The sequence below is a fragment of the Rattus norvegicus genome, chromosome 6 (assembly GCF_036323735.1).
Source record: "Rattus norvegicus strain BN/NHsdMcwi chromosome 6, GRCr8, whole genome shotgun sequence".
Lineage (NCBI taxonomy): Eukaryota > Metazoa > Chordata > Mammalia > Rodentia > Muridae > Rattus > Rattus norvegicus.
In genome coordinates this window covers 31,035,124-31,054,557 of record NC_086024.1, presented here as the reverse complement: position 1 = coordinate 31,054,557, position 19,434 = coordinate 31,035,124, and the positions used below count along the sequence as shown (strand labels likewise).

Sequence of the window (19,434 nt, the reverse complement as noted above, 5' to 3'; positions counted from 1 at the left end):
AAGGGCAGTCTGGTCTACAGAGAGAGTTCCAGGGCAACCAGGGCTGTTACACAGAGGAAAGCCTGTCTTAAACCTCACCTCCCCCCAAAAAGAAGAAAGGGAAGCAGCAACCATTGGTTTCAGGACACCCTCCCACCCTGTCCTGAGTGAGGCCCCATCCCAGTCTTCTGTGCCCTACCCACCCGCATCCCCACCTGGCTAAAGTTGATGTCTAACGACACTAACTTGGTATTTACAAGAATGGCTGACTCCCTCCAAAATCACTGTGATCCCGAGGGAGGGACTCATAAAGTACAGCATAAATCTGTTTTGTGACTGGCAATAAAATCTTTAGAGTCTCTTAAGTCCAAAGGCCTTGCACCGGATCTCCCTGAGGATCGGCCTGTTTATTCGAGAAAGCAGTTGCTGTCCACAAGCCTGAGAGGAAGAGAAAGGAGAAGAATGCTACATTCCATCAGACTCGGAGAGAGCGGCCTTCACCAGTTGGCTTGTTATATTTATAAGGCTAACCAGCTGGGAACATGAATTATCTTCAGGAACGCTGCTCTAGCAGCATTCGTTCGTCTTATGGACTCGAGTAAAAAAAAAAAAAATCAACTTTAAGATTAAAAATGCTGTATGAAAGGGAGGGGGTAGAGAGGTCAGGGTTTACAGAGGTCCACTAAGGGAGAACTACTTCCTGGCCTAGAATTGGGGCTGAGACAGCTCAGTGGTTAAGAGCACTTGCTCCTCTTACAAGGTTGAGTTCACTCTCATGGACCATCTGTAACTCCAGTTCCAGGGGATCTGATGCCCTCTTCTGACCTTGTGGGCACTGGTTATGTATTCTGCACACTCACACACACACGAAAATAAAGCTTACAAAACAGAACCTGGGCATAAGCCGAGACATAACATTCCAATTTGTCCTGTTTACAGTGCTGTATACTGTTGTCCCCTACCTTAACGGTTAATCTAACTGGTCTTGTCACCTGACCAGGAGACTCCTCAGAAGAGCTGATTTACCTGAAGACAAGGAGATGAGGTTCATTTCCTCAATGAGATAATACACCTTACAGATATTTACTAACAACCTTCCTCTGACCCCCGTTGTTCTGAATTCTAGCTCAAAAACCTAACTTTTCCTTTTTTCCCCCTTCTTTCCTGGATATCAGTCAAAACCCTAAGCACGCTTGCCCCGTGGTGGCCGTCCCTTTTCTAAAACCTGCTCTCTGCTTTCTACATTTTCTTTAATGACCTCCATTGCTCTCTTATTCAAAAGCACGTTTTCTTTCCTTTATAGTCTTTTTTATGTGTGAGCGGTTTTCCTGCATATTGAGTACCACATACATATCTGGTACCCACAAAGATGAGAAGAGGGGCTCAGACCCCCAAGAACTGGGTTACAGATGGTTATAGGCCATCAGGCAGGGGTTGGCAACTGAACGGAAGTCCTCTGTAAGAGCATAAGCATTCTTACCCAGAACAACCTCTCCAGCCCTCTGAAGGCAGGGCGTGACTGTAGTCTGGGCATAAGCCTTGTTCCTTTCACAGTGCTGGCCAAGACAGCAGAAAGGGAGTGAAGGGTGACTCAAAGTTACACATCTATAGTCCAGTCACTTGGAAGATGAGGCAAGAGGATCATGTCACCACCAGGGTTTGCAGCCAGTTTACACAACAATGAGACTTAATTCCTGTTAGGAATCAGGAAGAGCTAAGGTCTTGTGTTGGGGTTAGTCTTGTGTCTGCATTCAGAAGCTGAGTTCTATACCCCTGTTGAGGCTGCTACATGATCTTGGGACACTGTATTAGCCAGTGTTGTGTAAAGAATGCCTCCCAGTAGTCCCTGATTGGTTAGTAAAAGGCTGGGGGCTGTGACTGGGCAGGAGTAAGAAGAAGGTGGGGCGGGCTGGGGATTTAGCTCAGTGGTAGAGCACTTACCTAGGAAGCGCAAGGCCCTGGGTTCGGTCCCCAGCTCCGAAAAAAAGAACCAAAAAAAAAAAAAAAAAAAAAAAAGAAGAAGGTGGGGCTGGAGATGGAGTCTCAGTGAGCAACCATGAGAGGACAGGAGATTGCCATGAGGTAGGATGGACCTTGAGCACATGGCCAGAGGAAGCTTGCACTGAAACACACGTGAAACAGAGCAAGTGTCTATTGACAAGTGATGGGGCATGTATCTGGTTAGTTTCCTGGCTGGTTTACAACGGCTCGGAACCTGCATAGCACAGTGCCAGCTGCTTGTAAATAAAATACCAGATTTCTTGTGTCTTTTATTTGGGAGCTAAACAGGAAAGAGTGGGGCAGAAACTCCCCTATAAAGTAACATCAACATCCTTGTGTCCCCCAAATCCTGACATCACAGACAGGCCTCCGCTACATTTACATGTGTTTGTGTACGTGCCATGGGATATTTGTGGTTAGAGGACAACTTTCAAGAGCCACTGGCCCACGCTGTACTTTAGCCAAAACTCGGGGTGGATAGAGACATAAAGTCCTGGTCTGAGCTGCATGGGACTGGGAGAGCGGTTGGGCTGTGGCTGAACCCTCAGATCTGCCTGGCCCCATGTTTCTATTGAGACCATGAGAATATGTGCACAGTTGTGCTGAATAGCATGATGGGGCCAAGCAGGGTAAGAGGCTAATCATGGGAGGCACAGGTAGTATAATGTTTACCAGGCAAGCCAATGTTATTTCTCAAGTTAATATTCTTTCTAAGTGAGGTTGGCGGGTGATGGGATGAGACACTTCAAAAAGCAATGGCCCTAACTCTGCCCCCGCCTCCTCTAGCCACCTGCAGAGACTGGAGGCCACAAATCCTCTGCCTCAGTAGAGAAAAACACCTACGCACAGAGATTTGATCTTTGCCAGGGCACGGGTGGTTACTTGAAGGAACACAGAGGCCAGACGTCAGGTCTAATGGCTATTTTTATTCCCTAGGAACAAAATGCATGAGGAGGAAACTCCCAAAGGAAATAAGAATTGCACAGATGACAGAATGACACCAGGGTGGCCTAGCTTAGGAGTTTAGAGGATAGCACACTGCATAAGAGGTCCTGGTGAGGACCTGTCTCTCATGTACCACCTGAAGAGAGCGAGGGTCTATACACCAAGTAGATGCACTAAGTGCTGAGACCCAAGCGCTCCAAAGCCTCCCTCTCACAAACAGAGGTAGGTAGAATGAGAGGAGACTTGAGTCTTACAGAGAACCTGAAGACCACAGGCCCACACTGGCTTGAGATAACCCAGGTTGACATGAGAGTGAGGGAATCACCAGAGGGCTGAGGACTTCATGCTAAATGCTGGAGCTGGTCAATCCTGCCAAACTTGCTCAAGGGGAGTTGTAAGAAATGTTCCTATTCACCCCAAAGAACCCTGGTCACTTAATCAAAAGCCACCCTTTCCTCAGTATATTTCCCCACGTGTGCTTGATTCTGTACCTTGCAAACCTGATCCTAAAAGAAGACTGGCAAGGGATAAGGAAAAACTGTCTGTCCCTTGCATGCGACAGCTCCCACGGCGGTGAAACATTAAAGATCAAGGTCCTTTGCTGTGAGCTAGGTCATCCACCCCAGTGCTGCGGAACTCATGCAGTGACTCAGCTCTGCACTCCAGAGTATCTCTGGCCACTGCTCTGCAGTGAGAGGTCCGTCACAGGTCACAGGGACGTCTCTTGGACAATGTAGGTGGGGCTGCATGGCTGATGGACAAGGCCATCTTCAGCCATCCTCTCTTTGTCTCTGCTGTCCTGCAGCGCTCCGTTCCCCATCTTCTCTGGAAACAGGTTGGTGACCACAGGGATATCCTGGGGAACACAAAGAGCAGAGGCGAGGGTGGGCAAGGGCAGGTGGAGCAAAGGTGAGAGAGTCCACTTCAGACTTTCCCAGGAGGGAGCCAGGCAGGCACAAACAATGGTGGAGTGGCTGCACGTGACAGCAGCTCTCACCTGGTTGTGGCTTCTCCAGCAAAGCCGCTTCTGGCAGGATAAGGGCAGGAGTGCAAGGAGCTTTGGCAACACAGGGTAAATGGTGCCAGGGTTCAGGGACCGGCCCCGCATTCCCCCTGAAGGCAAATGTGCTTGTCAGTCAGAATCCTTTAGAGCTTTTCTCTGCACCAAGGTTCCAGTCCTCCAACCCACACTGATGTCATCGGGAAGACCAGCTGCTACTGACACTCAGTGTCCTCACAGGCAGGGTCCCACCTCCCCTGGACTGAGAAGTGTCCCCAGTCCCTCATTTTCCTGTGTGGCAATCCCATGCCCTCACCAGTGAGCAGACTGACAATCAGGCCCACTGCAATGACTGTGGTGGAGTTGTGCGCACTGTACCATAAATAGGACAGGGAATAGAACTGCTGCAGTCCTGTGGGCCTGGGATGAGAGGGTAAAGACAGTGAGCAGTGCTTTCACAGGGCATTCTTCACACTGAGCCACCCACCTACAAAGTCTCAGAACCCAACCTAACCCTGCTTATAGCCTATAGTAACCCATCCCCCCTTAGTGAGGTCCCCATAAAATCCCTCAAAACTGAGCTACTACCCAAGGAGAAAGAGTGGAACCCCGCCTCACTTGGACAGGGTAGAAGGCATCAGGGTGGTCACAGTGGCGACAGTTAGATTGCTGGGCAGGAAGGAGCTGGATCCATTAAGGGGAGGGGATGCTGCAGCAGAACTCATCCTGCTTACTATGCTCCCAATGCCAATCCAGAAGGCCATGGTGAGTCCCGTCAACAGGCCTACAATGGCACCCTGCCCAGAGACAGGTAACTCTATTTTAGGCTAGTCATAGACCTTCACATCAGTCCCCAGAGCTCCTGCTGAAAGTCCCAGTAGCCCCGTCCCGTCCACATGCATGTCTGGAGGACAGATAACTCACAAGAGGGTTGGCACACGGAAAGAACATCCCAAGGCAGAAGAGTCCCAGCAGTGGCCCTCCAACCATGCCAAAGATGCTGAGTGCTGCCTGGGTTTGATGGAAAGAGAACACGCAGGCTCAGAGACTCCAGCTTCCATGCCCAGTCACCAGCTGCTGGTGTCTTCCAGGGCAGCAATGGCTGTGAAGATGCACTCTGGCTGTGACGCTCTAGGTCTCTCTGTGCTAACAGCACACTCTAGAAATGGCACTGGAGCTTTTAGTCACTTCAGAGTGTTTACTTTTAAAGGCCATCTAGGTAAGAATTTATGGGGCAGGGCTGGAGAGATGGCTCAGCGGACTCAGATGGACTGCTCTTCCAGAGGTCCTGAGTTCAAATCCCAGCAACCACATGGTGTCTCACAACCATCTGTAATGAGATCTGGTGCCCTCTTCTGGTATGTAGCTGTCTTCAGACACAGCAGCTCTTCCTCTGGAAGAGCAGTCAGTGCTCTTAACCGCTGATCCATCTCTCCAACCCCAAATCTTTTTTTAATAAAAGAATTTACAGGGCTAGTGAGCTAGCTCAGGGGATACAGGTAGTTGCTTATTAAGGAGAGAACCAGCCCCTAAAACTGCTCTCTTCTCTACTTGGGCACTGGCCCGGAAGTATCCACACAGAAGAAATGAATAAACACAATTGTTTTCTTTAGTGTTTTGTAACAGGTTTTTGTTGTTGTTGCCTTGGCTGTCCTGGAACTTGCTCTGTAGACCAGGTTGGCCTTGAACTTAGAGATCCATTTATCTCTGCCTTCCCAGGGTTGGATCAAAGGTGTGCACCACCATGCCCAGCTTAAATACAATAATTTTTTTTGAAAGGCAAATTCCCATCCCTCTCAAAACAGCTGTCTTTATTTCTTGTCTCTTACAAATACCCCCCATTCCCCACCAAGAATTTCTTTCTCTACTTCAGTCATTACCTGGAGCACTGATCCCAGATGAGAGGAAACATAGGCCATTCCCAGGCAAACTAGCCCATAGGCAAAGGCTGGGGAGAAACAGGAGAGGAAATAAACTGATGAGAGTAAACAAGGAGGGCTTCCCACTCTCCAACCAAACTACCACTTCTGAGGCCCAGAAAGACAGGTCAATTACCCCAGGCCCAGGGCCCTGTCTTCAGAGAGAGATCCAGACCCTATGTATGCCTATTCTCCCTTGCAAGCAACACATGATGGGGTGAAGGCTGTGTGCTGCATGAGGTGTGCATATTCTGAGTCCAGGACAAGCAATCTAGAGAAGACTGATGGCAGTGAACAGGGTGCACCTCAGAATGAACAAGACTTACCAAGGCTTCGAGAGAGCATGATGGCCCGGGTTTCAGTCAACTGAGGGAACCAGGGCTGGATCAGGTCTTCCATTGTGACAGTGGCCAGTGAATTGAATGCGGAGGATATGGTGCTGAAAGGGAGGGAAGAGAGAGTCGTGTTAGGTCTGAGAGCCAAAAAGGCAGAACTCTACAGAGGGATCAGAGGCATAAAGGCAAGAAACCACCCTTCCCATAGCCCAGGCTACCTCAGAGGTTTGAAGGCAAGCCTTTTCTAATAAAAGTATAGATTTGATCAAGTAGATAACTGATACTGTCAAATGAAAGCAAGTCTTGGAAGAGGCTAAACTGTGCCCTGCCATCCAAAACGGACGGCTATACTGTTCCAGCAGGACAGCCTACCACATCTAGGGCAAGCTGTACAAGGAGTACCTGAGAGATCCACTGAAGAGGCAAGCAACGAAGAGCCCGGGCAGCCCTGGCATGTCTTTCAGGAGGTCCATCACAAAATAGAGGACTAACTGCCAAGCAGAGCAGAGCACACTCAGAGAGATACCACCCCTGCTTTCTGTGTGGAGAAGCCCCTAGACATGCCCTTGCTGATCCAGAGCCTGGGTGCATCAGGAAGGGGAGCCAGACACAAAGGCATCTGCCTCAAGCAGGGAGAAATGGACTCTGAAGAGCAAACTACACAGCCCATCCAGTACTACCTCAGATGAGCAGTGTGATCCCAGCATGCTGCCTACCTCACCAAGCCTGTCTCCTGTAAAGTGAGGCTTGGGAAGCTTAGATGAGAACAGACACGCATCAGTTCCCAAGAGAGCACATGGGGGGTTGGCGTCACTTGGCCCACGCCCATCAAGTGGGGACACTGATGTTGAGGGCTGGAATCGGACATGCTTGACAGCAGGGAACCTCAGGATAGCTAAGAATTAGCCATCGATTTTTTCCAATTCAGCCACACAGATACTCTGCTTAGTGACCCAGACTGGCTTCTCAAGAGCACAGGAAGGAGCAAGAGAGGCCTTCTCACCTGGTCAGGGGCTGCTTGCTCTTGTTGGGGGCTCATACTATATTTCTTATAATAGGCAAACATGACCAGACCAATGAGGCAGCTCATGCAGAGGGCCACTTGCTGGCAAGGGAACACTGCATAGCAGGAGCTGCGAAAGACCAGTGCAAAAGACAGAGACAACATTAACAGTCTTATACATGCCCTCCTGAGCCTCCAGGAAGTCCCTAATAAGGAGGTGAGAACCCTGCCCCTGCCCCACCGCATTACCTTTAGGGAACCCCTTTCCAAGCCCTTGCTCCAATACTTCCCATCCTGCACTCACAGCACAGCAGCCTTCTCTGAGTGGGAACTGAGGTAGCGCTGCACCTGAGCCTGATTCACTCCATACAAGGAGAGCATCATGAAGACGCCGCCAAAGGCCAAAGTCCAGAAAGTATGACGTACAAAGGGGTCAGGATCCAGCCTGCAACCAATACCACCTGGTCACTGCCACAGCCAAGATGCTCATCTTTCTGGTAAGAGAGGTCAGTGAAGAATAGAACAGAGAACAAGCACCCACCATTGCCTTTCTCCCTGTTTGGTATAATGGCTTTCTCCCTGCTCACTAAAAGGCCTGAGACCAGGCTCTGCAGACCCTCAGTGCTGCAGATGCCAGATAGGGAAGCACATACTTACTCAATCCCAGAGATGAGGCCATGCTGGGAAGCCACAGCCCATACATGCCCCAAGCCGCCCACTTTGGCCGCTCCTACAATGATAACCACCAGCTGCCCTAGGAACATGATCAACGTTTGGAACACATCTGTCCAGATGACAGCCTTCAGCCCACCCTGTAGGGAAAAAGCAGCACATCTGTCACTCAACCAGAAGGGTGGACATTACAGTTCCCAAAAGCCCCTGAACCATCCCTGAAATAGTGGAGTAATCCCATTGCCTACTTTCACAACGCACACTCCACCCTCACTCCACCCTGCCCTGACTGGAACTTCACCCCTTTCATGTCTTGTCTATGCTGTCCCTTCTCTTCCTTCTCCCATCTTCCTGTCATTACTCCAGGAATTATTGAAATTACCAGTGCAGTGTAGATGTTGCAGACAATTCCTAGGGCCAGGACTGACAGCCATAGATCAAATCCAGTCACTGTAAACAGAAAAGTCACATTCTTATCTCTGCAAGCTCTTCCAGAGAAGCCCTGGTAAGGGGAGCTACTCAGAGACGAGCTGGCTATGGTGCTGCACATCTTTAATCCCAGTATTCTGGGATGCAGACGCATGTGGATCTCTGGGAGTCTAACCTGGTCTCTAGAGTAGGGTGCCAGGATAGCTAGGGCTACACAGAGACCTTGTCTCAAAACCAACCAACCAACCAAACATCCACCTATAAAAGAAGCAATTCATCATTAAAGATGAAATAAGTCATTTTTCGATGTAAAGCATTTTCAGAGCTCTGCTGAAATGCTGATGAACAAGTTCTGGTATGGCATGGTAATGTTTGATCAGCTTTTGATTGAAGTGAACCAATTCTACTTCTCCCTCTGCTAGAGACTGAGCCAAGAGCCCAGTCAAGGAGTCAACTCTCTCAAGGTCAGATGGTTTGCTGTACTCTACCCTCTCTGTCTGCCCTTCCTAACGGCATTTTCCAGTCTGCCAAGGCCAGGTGTCAGGGACCAGGACTCCTCACCTGCATTGAGGGCCAGGGACGGTGCATAGAGAGCCACTCCCATGTAGACCACCTGTAGGATGTGGGAAAGGATGTGGAGAAGAGATGTGGTGGGAAGACAGTCTCCCCATGGATTCCTTCCCTTCACCTGGGCTCACTCCCTCGCCTTTCCCAAAACCCAGAATACGCCACTGTCCTACTATAGTGGAAAGGATGCCATCAGGGACTTGCCCACACTGTCACTCACAGGAATTTTAATCCTGTCAGTTTGAGAGCAGGGGGAGCTCCACCCACTTCTGAAGGCCTGAGTTCAGCTCCCTCTCCACCCAGGTTCAGTTTCCATTACATTCTACTTACCATCTGAAAGATGAAGGTCACAGTCCCACAGATCCGGACTGCTTTATTGAAGCGGAGCTCTAGGTACTAGAAGTACAAAGAATTTATGTATCTTTTAAGGCACGGTATTTCTGTACTCTAGCCTTTACAGTACATAACCTCTTTCCTCAAGAGGCCTACTAACGGGGTTGGGGATTTAGCTCAGTGGTAGAGCGTTTGCCTGGCAAATGCAAGGCCCTGGGTTCGGTCCCCAGCTCCGAAAAAAAAGAAAAAGGAAAAAAAAAAAAAAGGCCTACTAACACAAGGGAATAGATATCCAAACATACTCTGGATTCCCAGGTGTGGTACACCCCTTCTCCATCCCCATGCCGAGAAGTCACCCTTTTCTGCTTACCTCATAGGCGCTGGTAAGATGCAGGCGGTAGAAGACAGGGATGAAGATGTGAGCAGGGATCAGAAGCCCCAGGAAGTAGGAGCACCCCAGGAACCAATACTGGGTTCCAAATCGGTAGATCTCAGCTGGTCCCCCAAGGATCGCCACAGCTGACTGGAAGGTGGCCAGCAAGGACAGTGCCACAGGAAGGCAGCCCATTTTTCGGTCTGCCATCAGCAGCTCACCAACAGTATGGCGGCCCCAGCCGCGGCAAGCATGATAGAGCCCAATGACAAGGGAGAGAACCAGCAACAGGCCAAACACCACATAGTCCACAACAGAAAAGGTGGAAATAACCCGGTTGGTGTCTGAGGTTGTATAGGAGGGAGCCGCAGTGCTCGCCACAGTCATCCTCACGGTGCCTATGCTTTACAGTGACTTGGTACTCCTGGGCTCTGAGTTGTCACCTAGCTGGTTCCTCGCTCAGCCTCTCAGCGTTCCTCTTCCACCCAGTGGCATGGTCCAGGGGGAGCTGTAAGAATTTATCTCTCAGTCAAGCCTACCCTGCCCTCACGGCTACACACAGGCTTTGGACATGTCATGGCCAGACTCAGACCAGCCAGCCACCACAGTGGTGAATACCTAGAAGGTGTAAGGTGGGTTTGTTAGATGTCAGGGAGAGAGCAGCAGGGCTGAGGCAGACAGCAGACAGAAACTTGGCCAGGACCTTTGGGTGTGCGGCCATGAAATTTGAGACTTTTTTGGGGTCTCCACCCAAGCAGTAAAATAAAAATCAACTCTAGCCTAATTTTCTTCATATAATTCCCCTGCTTCATTTGCAGGCACAGACCCAGTCACTACAATGTATTGAGCCAGCAGAGCCCAGCCTGGCGCCACGGCCCAGCAGGGAAGAAGTGGAGACTAATGACAACAGGTTTTCCCTATCCTTCTTGGCCTTAGTCCCACCTCCCTGGGGTGTCATCCTATTAGCACTGCCCAGTGAGCTCACCTCCCTATCAGTCTCAAGTCCATTTGGAACATCAGCAGGCCAATCATTCTGTGCCTTTTTCTATCTTTGGGATTAAAGGTATGCACTACCACTGCCCAGCTGTACCCCTTTCTTAGTATCCCCAGAGAAACCCTACCACTCTATTTCAGCTCCTGCTAGACACCGCAGTTAAGAGCTGATCTGGTTAGAGTAGTAGGATTCAAAAGTGAGACAGACAGGGGCTGGCGAGAAGTTCAGTGCTTAAGAGTGCATGCTCTTGGGCGGGAGAGATGGCTCAGCAGTTAAGAGCACTGACTGCTCTTCCAGAGGTTCTGAGTTCAAATCCCAGCAACCACATGGTGGTTCAGAGCCATCTGTAGTGAGATCAGATGTCCTCTTCTGGTGTGTCTGAAGACAGTGACATCGACAGTGACCTCACATACATAAAATAAGTAAAAAATAAATCTTTAAGAGTACGTGTTCCTGTAGAGGACCCAGGTTCTAGTTCCACCATCCACATGGCATCTCACAATCATCTGCAACTCCAATTCTAGAGTATCTGATACCCTTTTATGGCCTCTGTGGCATCAGGCACACATGTGGTGCACAGATACACATGCAGACAAAACACCCATACACATAAATAAACAACAATAAAAAACAGCAACAGATAAGATGATGAGAGCTATAAAGCAGTCAGAAGAGTCAAAGTCAGGGTTCCATGGCCTCTGGGAAAAAGAGTCAGAGAAAGGGGACAGTGACAGCAGCAGAGAGTGAGCAGTCCCACCCTGCTGTGGTCAGATACTACCTGGAGAAGCAATCCCCGTTCTGAAGCAGAGCTACGTGGAGAGGTAGAGGCACCGATTCTCTGAGTAGCGGAGGAGAGATCAACAAGTGACGTCAGAGGGAAGCACAGATGCTGTTTGCTCTGGGGCTCACCACAGAACCAAGGCTTTGTCCTAGAGGGCCCTTACCACCCTATGTCCCCCAACTCAACTCTACAAGTTTCAGAGTGGAGAACAGAGAGCTCACATTCAACAGCATTCCTGGGTGGATTAGGCTCTCAGCCTAAATCGCTCTTGGCACCCTGTGTGCTAGACAGAGTTAGAAAGGAGTTGCCTAGAGAAGACTGAAAGTTACTTTTCTAACTCTCCAGAAAGACCATGGCTCTAAGAATATGCGTAATCCTTAAATCACTTATAGCCTTCTCATTTCACACAGAAGCACACAAAGGCCCAGCTCATTGACGTTACCGTTTTTCTCTGCGTGCGTGCGTGCGTGCGTGCGTGTGTGCACATTCAAGAGCATGTGGAAGCTACAGGACACCATCAGGCATCTTCCTTAGTCATTTTTTCAGGCAGTGCTTCCCAAGCTAGCTCACAGACCTACGGCAACAGCCATGCTTTGGTCTTCATACTTAGGTGGCAAGTCCTTGGTCTACTGAACTATCTCCTCAGCTTCTTAAGCAACCCTTCTAAAAGCAGGCCAGGCCTAGGGACTCCTCGTCCATTCTACACTCCTAAGCGTATGGTCTTATCTCGAGAAGCGATCCCCTTAGAAGCACTCTTTTTGGTTTGGTTTACATCTTACCATGTAGCCTTGACTGGCCTAGAACTTTCAATGTAGACCACGCTAGCATTAAACTCAAGGCTTACATCACCACACATAGGAAGAATATCTACTATAGGGGCTGAAGAGACAGCTCAGAGGTTTGAAGAGTTCTGGCTGCTCTGTGGAGGACTCAAGTTTGGTTCTAAACACCTACATCAGTCAGCTTGTAACCACCTGTAACTCCGGCTCTGTCCCTATTGGTCTCCTCACACCAGCACTCACACGCACAGGTGCACAACAGTAAAAAAAACATTTTTCACAGGTAATTCACCAGTGGTCCAACCTCACTATTCCCAAGACTAAGAAAGGAGCAGAGTGCTAACCATAGCCAGTCATTCATGGAACAGTGTAGATTTCAACTAATCTGGTGACAGATTAATATATCCTGCCCACCAGGAGACCAGGGCATCTTCTGAACTGTATTCAAACACACTTGGGCACATACTGCCTAGTTGGCAAGGTGCGGTTCCCACAGACTAAATTTGATCTATAAGCCTCACAGGACAAAGAAAAGGTCTGAACTTGGGCCACACGTTCTTCTACTGTCTCTAGAACAAGGATTCTAAGGGGCACTCCAGCTTTACCTAAGGGTGCCCCAGGCCTTTGCCTATTGCAACACCTTGAGTTTTCCTTCTCTCCTTGGCAAGCTATCATTGAGAGGAGAGGAGGATAGACTACAAAGACAGGGACACACACCTTTAATGTCAGCACTTGGGGGCAGAAGCAGAGGATCTCTGAGTTCAAGGCTAGCCTGGTCTACAAAGTGATTACCAGGACAGCCAAGTCTACACAGAGAAACTCTGTCTTGAAAAAACAAAAAAAAAAAAGAAAGAAAAAAAACTTCTATAGACTAATCCTAGCACACAACGGGCAGAGACGGGTGGATCTTTACATGAGTTCCAGGTCAACCAGAGCCACATAGTAAGACCCTGTCTCAAAATGAAAACACACCAAAGGGCCAGGGGTAGGTCCAAGTACTGACTGGGTTCCTCTGCTGGAGTTTCCAAGAGGCATGGGGCACCAAGAAGCCTCCAAGGTAGAGGAAGAAGAGGTAAGCAGACAGGAAAACGCCAATCCAGTAGTAACACAACCTTCATTTCATATGCTCCAATTCTAGGAAAAGAGCAGTGGCTTTCTAAAAACCCCACAAGTCTTTTAAAAATTCTCACATCGCACTGGATTTAACTGCAGTGAAAGGTACTGGAGGGGGTTGGGGATTTAGCTCAGTGGTAGAGCGCTTGGCTAGCAAGCACAAGGCCCTGGGTTCGGTCCCCAGCTCTTAAAAAAAAAAAAAAAGAAAAGAAAAGAAAAGAAAAAGGAAAAAGAAAGAAAGAAAGGTACTGGAGTTTGTGGGTTTGTTTCTTGTAGTACTGGGGACAAGACTGAACTAGGAAAACACAGAGCTAATTCTTCACTCTCTTCCCCCTTTAAAATATAAGGGAACATCTGCAGGGCCAACTGCCACCAATGTCTAGGGCTTAAAATTCCTCAAGATCTGAATGGCTTTTCTCGCTAAAACAAGATATCCCAGCAGCTAAATGTATTGATAAATGTAAATTCGGGATTTCCAAGCAGATACCTGGAGCATGTGGGAAGGAAGCTTAGGCAGGTTAACTAATTGTCTTTAGTTACCTTTTTAGGAGTCGTCACCCAGAGCAATAGCTGTCCCCTTAGGTGTGATGGGTCTCTCCCAGCGAGCGCCCCTCCAGTCAGAACTGCTGCCGCTCTGCGGAAGCGCTACCTTCCTTGCGTCGGTGGTTCGGCCAGGGCTACCGAAGTTCCTTCGTTCTTTCCGAAATCAGCATTGGTTTTTTCCCCCCTGGCAGGGAAAAGAACAGGAGTTAAGAAAGCGTCTTTCCCGCTCCGCGTCCTTGCCCGGGCTTGGAACACTACGCAACATTAAGGTGAAGGGTTCCCAGGCTCGTGTCCTCCTGCCAGCGTTTGCCCTTCGCCCGCTGATCTTCACTCCTTCATCACATTTACCCTCTCTCGGCTCAGTTTTTCCCTTCTCTCCACACGTGGCGAACCCACCACTTTGCGCTAGTATTTAAGACCTTCCCCAAAGCCCACCCGAGACTCACCCCGTCCCGCCCCTCCCAGCCCCGCCTCTCCCGCTCCGAGACGACTGAACCCAAGCTCTCCCGCCCTGCCCAATCCCCGCCTCTCCCGGTCCACTCTATACCCGCCCCGGCCCACCTTAGAAATCCCCACACGTGGGTAGCCGGCCCGCCGGCCGGGCTAGCCGGGCTTGCAGCGCCTGGCTTGGTGACAGCCGAACCCCGCCCCCCGCCCGCCCGGTTCGCCGCAACGCCATGTTTACTAAGGGCGGATGGAGCTGAGGAAGTTCCCGGGCTGAGGGAACTTGCAGTAGCTCAAGGCAACTAAGTGCTAAGTGGACAGGCCTGCGCTACAGGAAGAATGGAGAGATGTTGGGTCATTCCACCACGAACAAGCGCGGGGGAGCGCGGACAAGGGCCCAGAATTCCGCGAGCAGCCCGAGCCCTCCGGCACATCACGCGGCGCTCGAGAGCGCATGCATGGGGGCGGGCAAGGCCACGCCCCAGAGTGACAGGGATTTGGGAGCTAAACCACGCCTCAAGGCGGAGGCGTGACACGCTGGGGGCGGAGCCTCGCGCTCAGCTCTCGCGAGCTGTCAAGAAGCTTGAAAGCAGTGGAAAATGGCGTCTCGGGAGCCAGGCAGTTCTGTGAGCCCGATACCTTGGGCGGTTACCCTGCTCCTGGTTCTAGGCATGGAAAGGGCCCTGGCTCTACCTGAGGTACAGAAGAAAGTCTGAGATCTGGCTGAAGAAGGTTGCTGGTCGTCAGTCTTGAGTCGAGTTCGCCCGCCAGTGTCTGTCTCTTTAGCCAGCCCGAAGCTCCGATTTTGTCCCTGAAGCTTCCCCTAGCCCTGTGCCTGCAGGGATCGTGCTCCCGAGTACTCACATAGTGCTGGTCACTAGCACTTTCGCCCTGCCCACATTCAGAGACCTTTGAAATTTGATCTCCTTGCTTCTGAATAACTTTAAATTGTTCTTCCCACTCCAGAGTCCCATGGTTCTTCTGCTAACCACTGTTGCACGAATGCTGTGCGTGGTGCAACGGCACGACTATATAGTGTGATGCTCGAGTACGCTGTGTACCTGCAGCCCTTTAACACTTGCCAAACTATTCATGTTAGGTGGAGAAGCCTCTGGAGAGGACTTAATATTGTCAAGTAATGATTCTCAAACGTGAGGATCTCCTCTCGGCATGAACTCATACAGTGCGCCGATTTGATGCCGGGTTGTAAGGGAAAGAAATGGGTTCTGGTTATAAAAGGCACCTTTCCGCTTTGCATTATGGGAATTCTGTAAAGGCTACCGACACTCTTGATCCTTTTTTGCTCTTTTTTTCTTTCTGGAGTCTTAATCAGGTTTCTTTCTTTTCTGCAGATATGCACCCGGTGTCCAGGAGGTGTGCACAATTTGTCCAGAGTAGCTGCTTACTGTGAGGATACATCGAAGCTAATGCAGGCCCGATGCTGCCTGAACCAGAAGGGCACCATCTTGGGGTGAGGGAGGAGAAGACATCCTTGGATATTCAAAAGAGTTCCCAGACTGGCGTCTACAGGCTTGCCTAACTGACTTTGGGGATAAATATTAGTACCTAACTGGAGGCATTTAATGCTTGATTCTAAAACATTTCAATGTGATGTAGTATTTTTCGAGAGGTAAATAATCTTTTTAATCTAGATGACAAACTATGGTTTTTGTCACTTTACAGGCTTTTGTGGCATCATTTAAAAATTGTTTTGTTATTAAGTCTTTTTTTTTTTTTTTTTTTTGGTTCTTTTTTTTCGGAGCTGGGGACCGAACCCAGGGCCTTGCACTTCCTAGGTAAGCGCTCTACCACTGAGCTAAATCCCCAGCCCCAAGTCTTTTTTTTTTTTTTTTTAACTAAAATACACAAATTGTTTTTAAGTGTGTGTATGTCTGTCTGAGTACCCGCACTTGAGTGCAGATGCTGGAAAAGTCCAGAGGACTTGGGTCCTTCTGGAGCTGGAATGATAGGCAGTTGTGAGATGACCCGTGTGGGTGCTGGGAACTGGACTCAGGTCTTCTGCAGGAGACTGCTAAGTCCTTAATATCTTCTTTTTATTGTTGTTCTGAGGACTATGGAATGTCGGATCTCGTGCAAGCTACCTTTTTGGGTTAGCTTTTCCTTTTGTTTTCTTTGGCTATCCTGTCACTATGTTGCACAGGCTAGGCTGGGGCTGGCCTCAAAATCATATCATAATGTTATAGTCTCCCAAGTACTGGGATTACAGGAGTAAGCCATCACATCTGACTCTTCAGTAATTTTTAAAAAATTCTTAATTTATGTAAACTGTTGCTGTCCTCAGACACACCAGAAGAGGGCATCAGATCCCATTACAGATGGTTGTGAGCCACCATGTGGTTGGTTGCCCATGTGGTTGCTGGGAATTGAACTCAAGGACCTTTGGAAGGGCAGTCAGTGCTCTTAACTACTGAGCCATTTCTCCAGCCCTGCTTTTCAGTTTGTTGACACATTATCTCACTAAATTGCCCACACTAACCATGAACTTGTGATCCTCCTGCCTCAGCTTCCTGGGATTACAGGCTTGCAACCATGCCATATGCTAAGTTATATATTTTTTAATGTTATAATTTTTGTAGTTTGTAGGTACTCAGTAAATGAAAAATAATGTGTTGAAGTCCTTTTTGTTTGTTTGTTTGGTTTTTCAAGATAGGATTTTTCTGTGTAGCCCTGGCTGTCCTGGAACTCCATCTGTAAACTAGGCTGGCCTCAAACTTAGATCTGCCTGCCTCTGCCTCCCAAATGCTAGGATTAAAGGTGTGCATCACCACCCAGTTTGAAGTCTTTAAATCCTTAAAATATAGACATTTACAATGACCTGGGCTAGAAAATCGACTTGGGAAAAACTTAAGTGTTTTGCCTTTTTTTTTAAATTAATTTATTTATTATATTTAAGTACACTGTAGCTGTCTTCAAACACACCAGAAGAAGACATCAGGTCTCATTACAGATGGTTGTGAGTCACCAGGTGGTTGCTGGGAATTGAACTCAGGACCCCTGGAAGAGCAGCCAGTGCTCTTAACTGCTGAGCCATCTCTCCAGCCCTGCCTTAATCTTATAGTTCTGAATATAGATATTCCATCAATATTAGCTTAAGTGGGGTATGAAAAGGAGGTGTAGTTAACACTGATTACTTTGTTTCTTCAGGCTAGACCTTCAGAACTGTTCCCTGAAGGATCCGAACCTTTTCCCAGCTTATACTGCTGTCATCATGTAAGTGATTATTTATTTCCCTGCTCCAAAGATAAATATGGTGATAACTCTTAAAATGGTGGATTAATATTAGCATCTAACCTTGTACAACTACGGATAAAGAATGGGCCAATAGCTCAGGACAGCATGTATAAAGGCTAATAGTATGCTTTTCCAAACAGAGTGCTAACAGTTTGTACCTTGCAGAGACCTTCAAGCAAACCCTCTCAAGGATGACTTGACCAGCACCTTCCATGGATTTACTCAGCTGCAGACTCTGTGAGTAATAGAGTAAGGGGGAGAGTACTCCAATACAAGAGCAGTACCAGAGCTGCAACTGCTGTGTGCACATGCACGTGACAGTACATCTGTGCTCTGTGTTAGGGATCGAACCCATGGCTTTGCCTGTTGTTGAATGTTTGTTCTATCACCGAGCTACACCCCAACCTCTTCAGCTGTGCATTTATGATCATGTCTGTTGTCTTCAGGATACTACCACAAGATGTCCACTGTCCTGGAGGTATTAATGCCTGGGACAGTGTTACTTCTTTCATGGACAAGCAGATTTGCCAAGGGCAAAAGGACCTTTGTAATAGCACCGGAAGCCCAGGTATGCTTTAGCTTGGCCACCTCACAGGGGAGTGCTTTCCTTCTCCCTAAAGGGCAGTTATTCTCTACTTTAGAAAAGTAAAGACGCTAAAGTGCCTTTTTGTCCTGTGTTCTCTATTCCCCTGAAAAGGTTTTAATTATTATTGTTGTTGTTATATTCTGACTTTTATTCTCCTAAATTTTTGTTGGTTGTTGTTTTGATACAGACTTTCTCTGTATAACAGCTCTGGCTGCCCTGAAACTCACTCTGCCGTCTCAGCTGGCCTTAAACTCAAAAAGATCCACATGACTTTGCCTCCCGAGGGCTGGGATTAAAGGCCTGGGCTTTTCTTCTGTTATTTCTTTTTGTTTTTATTTTCTGAGACAGAGTTTCTTTATGTATTCCTAGCTGATCTGGAACGTGCTGTGTACACCAGACTTCACAGAGATCTGCCCACCCCTGCCTCTCAATGCTGGGATTTAGATGTTTACCACCATGCCCAGCTTTCCCCTCTACTTTTGACTTACAAATAATTAAGAATCTAAGTAGATTTGAAAAATACCTAATGAGATCCAGTGATATCCTCCCATATAAGTACCAATGAGGCCCAACCCTGTTTAGCTTCTGAGATCAGAGGAGCTTGGCTCTTGGGGTAAATGGCCTTAGACTCCAGTGACTGTTTTTCTCTGTCTCCAGAAATGTGTCCTGAGAATGGGTCTTGTGCGTCTGATGGTCCAGGTCTTTTGCAATGCGTTTGTGCCGATGGTTTCCATGGATACAAGTGTATGAGGCAGGTGAGGAACTGGACCTTATAGAAACAAAAGAATGCATTAGGCAAGAACATCTCAGAAAGATACAAGAGGAAGAACCGATGCAGGTGGGGGTAGGAAACAAGGGAAGTGCCCAAATGAAGGGGTAAGTGACTGAGCAAGAGGCCCTGGGTATATATCTGCACCGCAGTGACTTGTCTGTTTGCTAATCACAGGGCTCATTTTCACTGCTCATGTTCTTTGGGATTCTGGGATCCACCACGCTAGCCATCTCCATTCTACTTTGGGGAACCCAGCGCCGGAAGGCCAAGGCTTCATGAATCACACAAGACTTCCAGCTCACCTGACTGAGCACCCTGTCGATCGAGTCCCGGTCGCGTCGCAGCCAGGAAGACTTTACTTCGTTGACAAACAGTACAGGCCAGTGAGCGACCGGCTTAAGGCTGAAGCGGCCTTTGATAATGAAAGAAGATGTCAAATTGCACCGCCTCGGGGGTCTTGTGGACACTTGGTTCTGGAGTGGACTAGTACTAATTTGTATTATTGACAACAATAAACACCTTTTTCCCCAGTGTTTTTAGGGAATACTGCCCTACCTGTGCGCGTTTCTAGCTAGACGGGCTGGTTAGGGAGGGTGGGATTTTCTCACGTCTCC

The 19,434-nt window shown here is 48.6% G+C and overlaps 2 protein-coding genes across 5 annotated transcripts; one reads left to right on the top strand and one right to left on the bottom strand.

Moving 5' to 3' along the window:
• Window positions 1-2,886: 2,886 nt before the first annotated feature.
• Slc5a6 (solute carrier family 5 member 6) lies at window positions 2,887-14,693 on the bottom strand. 4 transcript variants are annotated; one of them, NM_130746.2, is made up of 18 exons: window positions 14,115-14,158; window positions 13,764-13,950; window positions 11,329-11,388; window positions 9,554-10,064; window positions 9,181-9,246; window positions 8,845-8,896; window positions 8,237-8,304; window positions 7,840-7,994; window positions 7,487-7,627; window positions 7,183-7,312; window positions 6,582-6,670; window positions 6,171-6,283; window positions 5,806-5,873; window positions 4,850-4,936; window positions 4,544-4,722; window positions 4,242-4,345; window positions 3,923-4,038; window positions 2,887-3,781 (listed from the first exon to the last, which is right to left on the bottom strand). In NM_130746.2, the coding sequence occupies exons 4-18, from the start codon at window positions 9,941-9,943 to the stop codon at window positions 3,635-3,637; spliced, it is 1,905 nt and encodes a 634-aa protein (NP_570102.1). In that variant the 5' UTR covers window positions 9,944-10,064; window positions 11,329-11,388; window positions 13,764-13,950; window positions 14,115-14,158; the 3' UTR covers window positions 2,887-3,634. The 4 variants fall into 4 exon arrangements, with proteins under 4 accessions (NP_570102.1, XP_038967636.1, XP_038967638.1 ...); XM_039111708.2 differs by lacking the exons at window positions 11,329-11,388; window positions 14,115-14,158 and adding an exon at window positions 14,328-14,693; XM_039111710.2 differs by lacking the exon at window positions 11,329-11,388 and having other exon boundaries at window positions 14,115-14,206.
• Window positions 14,694-14,778: 85 nt separating this feature from the next.
• On the top strand, window positions 14,779-19,364 carry Atraid (all-trans retinoic acid-induced differentiation factor). Its single transcript, NM_001127526.2, has 7 exons — window positions 14,779-14,908; window positions 15,563-15,681; window positions 17,376-17,441; window positions 17,628-17,699; window positions 17,909-18,030; window positions 18,706-18,803; window positions 18,995-19,364. Exons 1-7 carry the CDS (start codon window positions 14,810-14,812, stop codon window positions 19,097-19,099), a joined length of 681 nt encoding a protein of 226 aa, NP_001120998.1. The 5' UTR covers window positions 14,779-14,809; the 3' UTR covers window positions 19,100-19,364.
• The last annotated feature ends 70 nt before the right edge of the window (window positions 19,365-19,434 follow it).